Genomic DNA, 10,502 nt, shown 5'->3' on the forward strand with positions numbered 1-10,502 from the left:
ACACAGGTGTCTCTTCTGGCTTTCCTGGAAAAGAGCTGTTGGAAAGCAGTTTTCAGCAAGAGCATCTGTTCTGGACAGAGGGGATTTTATGAATCACAGAATCAATTGCCTAGATTGGAAAAGATCATCCAGTCCAGTCATTAACCCAACGCTGAGAAGTCCCGGACTATCCCATGTCCCTCAGCACTGTGTCTACACGACTCTTCAATCCCTCCAGGGATGGGGACTCCACCACTGCCCTGGGCAACCCCTTCCAATGCCTCAGAACCCTTTCAGCAAAGAAATTCTTCCTCACATCCAATCTCAACTGCCCTGGGCACAACTTGAGGCCATTTCCTCTTGTCCTGTCACTTGTTCCTTGGTTGAACAGACCCACCCCCACCTCTCCACACCCTCCTTTCACTCTTTTATCTTCTGATGAACTAACTTGCAGCTGCCTTATCCCAGTTGGTTATATTAAGTCCCCGTTCAAGGTGTTCCTTTTCCTTCCAGTGCCCTCTCTAAAACCTGTCTCATCACTCAGATGACTTGCAAAAGCTTGGCAGAGCTTCTCACTGCTCCTCCCCACTCCCCATCAGAAAATCCTCTTAGCACTGGGCTGGGTTTCTCAGACTTCTGCGTAAAACATCCAGGTCAGATGTTTTACAAACAGGAGATGAACTGCAGAAGGAGGGATGTGGCAGCACACGTGTCCCCTCCCAATCATCACAGAATGCTATAGGTTGGAAGGGACCTTAAAGCTCATCCAGTTCCAACCCCCCTGCCATCAGCAGGGACACCTTCCACTAGACCAGGTTGCTGAAAGCCTCATCCAACCTGGCCTTCAACACTTCCAAGGAGGAGCAGCCACAGCTTCTCTGGCCAACCTGGGACACTGTCTCACCACCCTCACACCAAAGAATTTCTTCCTCCCATCTCATCTCAATCTCCCCTCTTCCAGTTTCAAGCCACTGCCCCTTGTTCTATCGAAATCATGATGGTCCTGCTCCCTGCAGCAGCGAAGCAGTTCTGCAAACAAGTCTGTAGGATGAGAAGCTCCTACTCTTGTCATCAGCCTCATCCTACTGACCCTGCAAGAAAAACCAATGCTGGGGAAGGTGGTTGTAGGTACCTGTCCCAAACCCTGCCTTGATTTCCTCCTCCATACAAGGAGCCTCAGACACCAAGATCCACCTGGGGAGAAAACAAGCATCCAGGAGGCAACAATTTCCCACACCAACTGCTTCCTCCTCAAGCCATGGTTTAGATCATGGTTTAGATCCTGCTCCCAGGCTGATGTTTGTCAGAACATTAACTATATTTGGGTGGTAAAAAAAATCACACTTTCTACAATAGCTTTTAACGTAGTCGCTTTCCTCGATTAAATAAGAGCTGATTAAGATAGAGAAACACAACCCCTCCTTCAAGCACCCCCACTCACTTCTGCTGCCACTTCAAGGGTCATTGAAACAGCAAGTGAAGGAGAACCAAGTAATTCCTTCAGGTTTTATTTACAGTTTCAGTTTTATTTTTGAAATGTCTGAGCTGACCTGGCACATTAAACAAACCCGCACGACAGGAGAGTTAAGCCGAGGCGGTGTGAAGAGAAACACCTTATCCGGTTTCAGTTTTATTTTTGAAATGGCTGAGCTGACCTCATTAAACAAACCCGCACGACAGGAGCGTTACGCCGAGGCGGTGTGAAGAGAAACACCTTATCCAGCTGATTTTAAAACTGCAACAGCCCCTTGTGCTTCCAGCTGGGACACGACACAAAGACATTTGCCAGCAGGTGAAAGCACCAGTAGGTGCAGAGCAAAAAGTCTTCTTCACAAACACGAGACCAAAGCCTGGTGGCAGCTGCTATGATCCCAGAGCAGTGCTGATGGTGAGAAGACGCTGTACCGATGCTGCAAGGCAAGAGGGAATGAGCTGCTCACCATCCACAGAAGCCTGTGTTAAATTTGCTTCTGCTGTTTCATGTACACACAAAATCTGGCCTCTCTCTTCAGCTCCTTGGCACATCAAGGCCATCTCCTCTGCTTTAGCTCCCACTTTGCCTTTTCAGTTGAATTTTTGTCATTTTTGAGAACCTCCTGGATTAGCTCCAGCTCTCTTAGCACGGGCTGTGACTCAAAGCCATATTGCTGCTCTTCCAGCACCTCTTCCTTTCCCAGGCTCCTTTCAGCTCTCCTCCTTCACAGACATTGCTGCCTTGAGATGTGTGGCACTCCCTGAATTTCCTCAGCAACTGTGTATTGAAGTTTTAACCTTTGCTTCTTCCTACCTCAGCACCACTTGGACCAACTCCATGTTCTTCTGTAACTCTTCCCACCACTTCTCTGCAGGCATCCATTTTGGCAGCGAATTTCTGTCGAGCTCCCATCTGTATTGCTGTTTGGTTACTGTTGGCTATTCCTTGTCAAAGTTGGCAGCTGCTTCTCCAGGATCCCATCTTTGACATTGTGAGTTGTCATAAGCAACAAATGCCAAGAACCTAGAACATTAGTTAGCCATAGGCTTGATCCATTTGAGTTTATAACCCCAAAATACATCTACAAGCTCTCTATTACTGTTAAAATAAGAAGCCATTTGAAAGTTATTTTACGGTGGGAAGATGAATGGAGAATCAGACATCACCTTTAACAATTTTAACGTTGAAGATGTCATCACCCTCCGTACAAATGGATTATGCAAGCTCTTAATTAGGAATGAGGTTCAGAGAAATATTATCCATAGACTTTGGTTTGAACCAAAATTGTACTGTCAGCCAAGGATGGTTGGCTTCAAGGAAGCAAGTCCCTACTTAGGGGACATTGCAGTCTGCTCTTGCACAGTATTTTGCTGCAAATGCATCCTACTTACACCAACCTGCAGCATTTTGAGAGACAGATGGATTAGGCTACTAACAGAGATCTCAGCTAAGAAGCAACAGCCCTTTACACACCTCACATTTCTGACCAGGCAACATTTTTTGGCACTTTCTCAAAACCAGGCCCCTAAAAAGGGGCATCAAGTTGGAAACAAAAACACTGTGGCAACCCCAGTTGCTTTGAAAAAAAGTCGTTTTTGTGTTGATGTGGTGTTTACCCCCCAAGCCTCTTCTCAAGCCCTAACCAGATCGTTTAAGTCAAGTAGGTGTCTCCATGGAAACCTCCTTTCTCAAGGAGCCTCCTCACTGGAGAAAACCATGCACTTCTTTTGTTTAAAAGGGAATGCAGTTTGGTAGGAGCACAATGCCCCGTCTAGAGAAGAGCCTGTAACGACTCATCAGCCTGATTTATGTCCTTTAAAATTCAATTAAGACATTTTAGGGATGGTTAAAGGTGTCCTATTGCTGCTGCAACTAAACCAGCAAATTGTGCCATTCCCTCCATCCCTGCCCTGGCTCTACACTCTCAGCATCACAAACTTGCCTTCTTCAATGCACACAAGGGGTCTGTGTACCCCTCTCACACACAAACTCCTGGCCCTGGTAAATTCCAAATCAATTGTTTGCTTCAAGAAAAACTAGAGCTAAAATAATACAACTCAATGCCCATTCTTGAAATATAAGAGGTGTCTCATCAAAGCTACTGGCAGCTTCTTAAATAAGATAATACTCCATGTTTTGGAGAAGAAGAGTTTTAGCCTCTCTCTCCACCAAGCCCTTTGTAAGCTGTACCATGTTATATCATTTCCTGTATAGGATTGCTTGAGATCCCTGAAAAAGGAAGCCAATTTTCTGAAAGGACACTCAAACAATTGAATATTTCCTGTTCTAATAAAGGAGAGACTTAATATTCATAGGCAAATAAATAATTAAGGGCTGTGATTAAAAACGTTTTCAACTCTAGCAAATCAGTTCATAGAGTATGAAAAGAAATTTTTAAAAAAAACAAAAACAAAGCCACCAAAGAAGTTCTCTAGTTGGAGTTGCTTTCAAATCACAGCAGAGTCAAGATGTTGTCAGAAAAATAAGTCTCAGAGGTTAACTTTTAAGTCAGAGAGTTGCTATTTAAGAGCTCTCTGTAGGAAGATGTTGTAAATGGCAACACAAAAACTAACCCAGGTGCTGATGGTGGGCAGTGCCCAGATGAAGAGAGAGTGAGGGAAAGGATGTATCTCAGGAAAAAAACAAACCAACCCAAACCCCATTCTGCTAAGCTTAAGGTCACTACAAAATTTATGATTTTTTGAGAAAGTAAAAATATAACGTGCCTCAACTTGAAACTGGGTCTAAACATACTGTAGCAATCACCTCCTTTTCCATCACAAGCAGGACAAGATGACACACATCTATGGTCACAACCTTGCAGCTTCCCAGTGGATTTGGCAAATTCCCTCTCAAGCAGCTAACAGAAACCAGGCAGCACCAATTCACAGAAGTCAAGGAGACAGACGCCCACCACTAGCATAAGAGGGATAAACAGTCAGTCATGTCAATTCCATTATGGAATACAGAATCCAGAAAAGTGACTGAAACACCCAGAAATAACTTTTTCTACCTTCTTTAGGGAAATTTAGCAGAAATCCCGCTGTAGGAAAATAAGCTCATGCGTGTGCTCGCAGAGAGGGTGTTATCTGCCTTAAGGTTCTCACCTCAGTGGGATGCGGAGGATAAAGTGGGGAGAGGAGTTAAAGTGAAGTCAGAGACATTAAATTAAACACATTTGTGGATCAGATTTAATCCTAGGCCATCAAAAAAAGTCAACTGTCAAATCTGTAGGATGAGAGCCATTTGAGATTTTAGATCAAGTGAGATCTAGCCTCCAATTCCTTTCTTTCCACATATGCCATCTTGAGTCTTCCAGAAGAAATATAAGCAAAGTCCTTATCAAAGGGAATTATTCCAGGGTAGTGGCCTTCCATTTCACAGTCTCCACCTAAGCTCTAAGCAGAGGAGCTCATCAATAGATCATCTCCCTCTCCAGGCTGGCAGCTTTACTGTTCTGCCCAAGGAATGCAGCCTTGGATACAAGTTTGGGAGGTGAAATTCTCAATATTACAGGGAAATGAAATATATATACACAAAGGGAGAGAGGCTGCAGATTTTGGCAATGGACTTCAGACTTCAGCCTTGTGTCAAACAGTGACCACCCTGGAGCCCAAAGGATGAGAGAAGGCACCACAGAAGCAAAAGACCTCACAAACTCTACCTACACTAGTAAGAGCTGCCATATATTGTGAAGTGAAGAGGAAAAATATACTTGAATTAAAACCCAAGTGCAGGGAGGAAAGGGCTGAGCCAGCAGCAGGTCTCAGCAAGAAGCAGGAATGACTTTCCGTGCAACACAAGTGCTTTGAAGAGAGATGAGAGGTTACTCCAGAATCAGTTTAAACTCACCCCATAAATGGTCAAAGCAGCACAGAGAAAGCAGCTCCTCCAGCTACAATACAGATCTTTTATCTATTTTCTCTATGTGTAAAGTTACACCCTTGAGAGCCACTCGCTCTCCCAAAGGGCTATAGAAGAAGGGACAAGAGACAAGGCTGTATCACTCCATCCAACACATTCAAGCACCCAGTGATAATATGAACAATAATCCCATCCAACAGACTTGTCTGGTGACAGTGAATTCTTCAATCCTCCCTCAGCCCCAAGTTAAGAAATGCAGCAGTCATTTTTATTAAAAATCAGTTTACAGTTGAACATAAGCCCAGTGTTTACAACCAATCCCTCGAGTAGTTCCAGGTTTCCTGTCATTTTACAGACTATTAGCAACCAAAGGAATCAGTAGCATAAAGAAACCCCTGTCATTTGTTTTAAAAATTAACGTCCCCACGTCTCCAAGAAAGCAGCATCCACGATCAGTTTGTTTTCCATTGGACTTGCTCTAAGAAACAAGAGTTTTCAACATCATTTTGCAGGCAAATTTATCTTTATAACAGTAATTGCTCTGTTTGCTTTATCATACAGGGTAAGGGACTCTAAGAAGCCTCACAGCGCTGAAAAAATAACCCTAAAAAGAGTTCTCTGACAATTTTTCCTGTGATCTACCTTCTAGAACATCAGAAATGTTTGAGATTTGTTTAACTAGTTGAGTTGAAGCTAAAGAGGGGAGAGGGGCCCCCAATTCACACAATTTGGCAAAAAGCTCATCCATGAATTAAGTTCTCCAACGGCTTCAGGAATCACACAGAAGCTTTCTCCATGTTCCCTCAAAGCATCCAGCAGCGCTGTAGGAGGGAAGCATATTGATGCCCTCGTTCCCCTTTCAATTGTCACGGCTGTTCACATTTCTGCTGCCTCCTCAAGTCATCCAAAGCACAGAGCAGCCTCAGTGGTGAAATAGCAGCTTGCCAGAAGCAGGAAAAGTCCAACCAGTAAAGATTTAATTTATTAAGATAAACATGGTCTAAGGCTCCACGTTATTTTTAAAAATAAACACAGTAAGAAATATGAAAACAAACTGGCTTTGCTACGTGTAGGTCAGGTTCAGACGTTCTCAGAAAGATCTTCTCAACCACACAAAATACTCTTACCCTCTCACCCCCATCATGAGGATGGAAAGACAGTTCACTACGTCAGATCAGCAACGTCCCTGTTGCAGACCCTTCCACATTCAGTGAACAATACCTCTGCCACCCTTCAGGGCTGATGGAAGTTTTAACAACACCCCTGTGAAGAAGGAGAAGAAGGGGAAGGGGGGCAGGTGATTCCATCTCTGAAATGAACATCTAAAAGTCTTGACACGACTGAGTTGACTCCACCACTTTAATGGTTGTTCTTGGCTGCCTCTTTAGCTGCGATAATCAGAGGAGTGAGACTAGAGAGAGGCTTTGCAATTTTCAGGAACTGGTGCTGGGAAGAAGAATAAAAAAGAAAAAGGGTTAAATTTTTCAGAACATGCCCCAAAAGTCTAGTGGTTACTCAAAATATTGGCACCTAGACCTATATGAAGTCTAACAACCTACTCTAATCTCTGAACAGGTAAAACCAAAAGAGCTGTTACCACCACACGCTTTTGGGGCTTGCCTGAAGTGATGAACAGATGTGCACCCAACACATGCTAAATTCTCCATTGTTTATACATGTTCAAGACCAAACAAAACTCAGCAATTTTTCCCTGGGGAATTATAAAGTCTTGCAAAACCTGTAGTGACATTCTATGTGGAAGGAAGGTGTATTACAAACAACCTGTGTGGTTCAAACAGAAGGCACAGGGCTTCCTGCAGGAATCACCTCTCATTTCTCTCTTCCCTGGCATCACAGGTCTGGTGAAAGCATTGCCTTGGCCTTCTACTGATGTTAGAAATTTGCAAAGCAGCTGGAATTTAAAAGAGCAGCACGGAGCTTGCAACACAGAACCATTCAGCCAGTCTCCTATTAAGGTGCTCCGTTAAGTAAAACAATATTGATTATCAAAACAGCTCTCAGATGAGAGTGAAGGCATGGAGGGTAAGTCCACAAGCTGTTCTGGAAACCAAAAGCAACTATATCCCACAGGACTTCTGAGGATCAGAAGATATCAATCACCTAAGGCAACGTGCTTCAGAGATGGGGGAAAAAAGAAATAAATTGGAGACTAAAAGGTAGTTAAAGACATGGAAAAAATGTTATAGTCAAAATGTTCTCCTGCTCCAAGGAACAGAACATTACTGCTCTCTGGTATGTTGGGGTTGGAAAGTTCAGGAAAAGGGATCTTTCAGCTACTGCCACTCTGCCAGCAATTAATGCTCCCTTACAGTCTCAGGAGGCAGCAACACATCCCAAACTAAATCCACTAGGCAAACTAGTGGAAAGCAAGGAAAACCTAAAAGGGAACTGGCTCACAGCTGAAATCTGAGCGTCCCTGATCACAGACTTATTTGACCAAGAGCTACACGTTCCACCCCCATGGCAAATTTGACAGAAGGAACACATGAACCACTCCTCTAATCCATGTTGCTAAAAAGCCTGGCAGCTTGGCTCTCCCCTTTCACCAGAAGTTCAGACTAAGACACAGGGTTTTCAGTGAAATAACTGGTGACAAGATGATGAGACACTGGCACAGATTGTCCAGAGTAGTTGTGGATACAATCTGATCTAGTGAAAGATGTCCCTGCCCATGGCAGGGGGGCTGGACTAGATGATCTTCAAAGGTCCCTTCCAACCCAAATTATTCTATGATTAAGGTATCTCACAAGCTTTGTTCCATCACCTCTGTAAGGACCAGTGTCTGGCAAAATGTGATAATGCCAAACTGCTCCAGTTAATGCAATACCAATACACATTCCAAAGAGCTTTGTGATCCCTCCACCAGAAGGGAGACAACCAGAACATCTGATAGCTAGAAGCCTTCCTGCTGTCCAAATTGGAACAAGCATGGCAAGACCATGACAAGACATACAGATGTCATGGCCAGTTGTGTGTAGCAGCCACAGGAATTAAGGGGCTCAGCATTTATCAGGCCTGGGGCACAGCTATGATTTGAGGTTGGTTTCAGAACATGCTGCACAGCTGCTGCTAGTAGCAAGTACAGCATAAAAAAGGAGTAGTCTGTTAACACTGAATTATAGATTTAGATTTTGGGTTTGGCTTTTTTTTTCCTGGCAGATGACCTTAGCTGTGCTTGGGTCTTCAGCTGATATAGTATTTAAGACCTCAAACAAGATCTCTCCATAAACCTGGCCTCACTCCAGATTACATTACAGATTACTCCAGATTCAACCCCGTTTCTCATCACCTACCTGTAGCAGTTCTTTTGCAGAACCTCTCTTTTCCACATCCATTTCCAGACAGCGATTTAAGAAGTCTCGGAATATGGCTGAAAGCTTTTCTGGATTTTGCAACTCTGGAGTCCCGTTAGTAGCAATGAGATACAGGGCCTAAAACAAAAACAAGCATCAAAAAAAAAAACCAAAACAGAGGGTTATGAAGGTTAGATTCCATCTTTGGATTACAGAGACACCCATTTCTCCTCTCCCTCCCACCCAGTTCAATGGGGAGGAAAAAAAATAATTAAAAAATCACACCTTATCAGGGTGACTAATCAATGCTGAAATTTCAGCCAACAGAATAGCTGCCAGCCCTATTTTTATGTGGATGGGATCCAATCCTTTATTGTTTTTACCCTCGTAATCTGGGTTTGGATCCTGCAGCCCTCTCAAGGGATTAGGAGGACAAAAACAACATTCCAGACCATGTTTACATAGGGAAGTTAACTGGCATGACTCTACCAGTGCTAGACTCCAGCAATAACTATATCCTCATGGGAAGGTACCCCTGAATAAATAGGAGATTTTGCTCTGTCGGTGCTTTGCCTGAGTGCATAAGGCCTAAAAATTCAATACAATAAAGATGCAGTTGGGTCCTTACAAAAAGATGTCCAGCAGCTTTTAACATCCTGCAGAAACAAGCAGTTTTGTTATTGCTTAGGGATGAAGCATTCTCACACAACATGTCCCTCTGAGAATCAAGGAACTCAGAATTCATCCATTTCAGGATTTCATGGATGGATTTTCAAAGGAAACTGACATCTGTCAGAGACTGGTTAATATGCAGGTCCTTTGAGCACATCACTTGGCACATCCCATGGGAGCAGTCTGATAACTTGGGAATTGGCACAAGTTGAGTTAAATGAAGCCAAAGTACCACCCTTGGTTAACTCAGCACCCAGTTTCTTTCACTCTTTGCGGCTGCTTTTCTCTCCCAAAAATCACTTCCAGTGAAGAGATGGAGACAAAAGCTAAACAGAATTTTTCTAGATCCCCTTATCCTGTGTAGCTGAGGGAGAAGCCATTAATCTGGCTTATATTAATTGTAGTTACCCTACAAACTGACAGCAACTCCTCTTTCATTAAAAACTAAGCAAGGGAAGGACATCAGGGGGTTTAAGCCCTGTCTAAAGGCTTCTTCAGCTTGTAGCTTTCTTTGGAGCATGCAAGGAAGAACAATCCACCAGCAGGAAAAAGCTCTGTTTATAGAAACATGTCACATTTTTTAACTAAAGGAAAACTCTTCCTCGCTCACAGGGCTCAAGGATTCAAGAAGTCAGGTGCTTTGGTGCCATCAGGTATTCTTTCTGCCTCTATCAGCATCTCTCTAAAGTGGGAAATTATGAATGTGCATGATGGAGCTGACCAGAGGGTTTGCAACATGAAGAACCTCTGGTGAAACTACCCAGAGCCAACTATGGCTTTTAACTAAAACTATCTCAATCTTCTCACTACGATACTCCTATTCAATATCTTCGTCAGTGACTTGGATAAAGGGACCGAGTGTACCCTCAGCAAGTTTGCTGATGACACTAAACTGGGAGGAATGGCTGATACACCAGAAGGCTGTGCTGCCCATTCAGTGAGATCTGGGTAAGTTGGAGAGTTGGGTGCAAAGGAACCTGATGAAGTTCAATAAGGGCAAGTGGAGGGTCCTGCATATGGGAAGGAATAACCCCAGGCACCAGGATCGGTTGGGGGCTGACCTGCTGGAGAGGAGCTCTGAGGAAAAGGAGCTGGGGGTGCAGGTGGATGACCAGTTGACCATGAGCCAGCAGTGTGTCCTGGTGGCCAAGAAGGCCGATGGTCTCCTGGGGGCATTCAGAAGAGTGTGACCAGCAGGT

At 43.9% G+C, this 10,502-nt stretch overlaps 1 protein-coding gene across 1 annotated transcript in view; it reads right to left on the reverse strand.

Annotated features, from left to right (window-relative positions):
• Positions 1-8,769, reverse strand: part of LOC104520504 (glycerophosphodiester phosphodiesterase domain-containing protein 4-like) — a gene marked incomplete at both ends in the record, with an annotated part of 37,472 nt that extends 28,703 nt beyond the window's left edge. Inside the window, one exon of the mRNA XM_010162209.2 lies at positions 8,632-8,769. Within this exon, the coding sequence (XP_010160511.2) occupies positions 8,632-8,769 (138 nt within the window). The remainder of the gene's footprint in view (positions 1-8,631) is intronic.
• Between the last annotated feature and the right edge of the window lie 1,733 nt (positions 8,770-10,502).

The sequence above is a fragment of the Antrostomus carolinensis genome, unplaced genomic scaffold (assembly GCF_000700745.2).
Source record: "Antrostomus carolinensis isolate BGI_N321 unplaced genomic scaffold, ASM70074v2 scaffold10822, whole genome shotgun sequence".
In the NCBI taxonomy this organism is placed as follows: domain Eukaryota; kingdom Metazoa; phylum Chordata; class Aves; order Caprimulgiformes; family Caprimulgidae; genus Antrostomus; species Antrostomus carolinensis.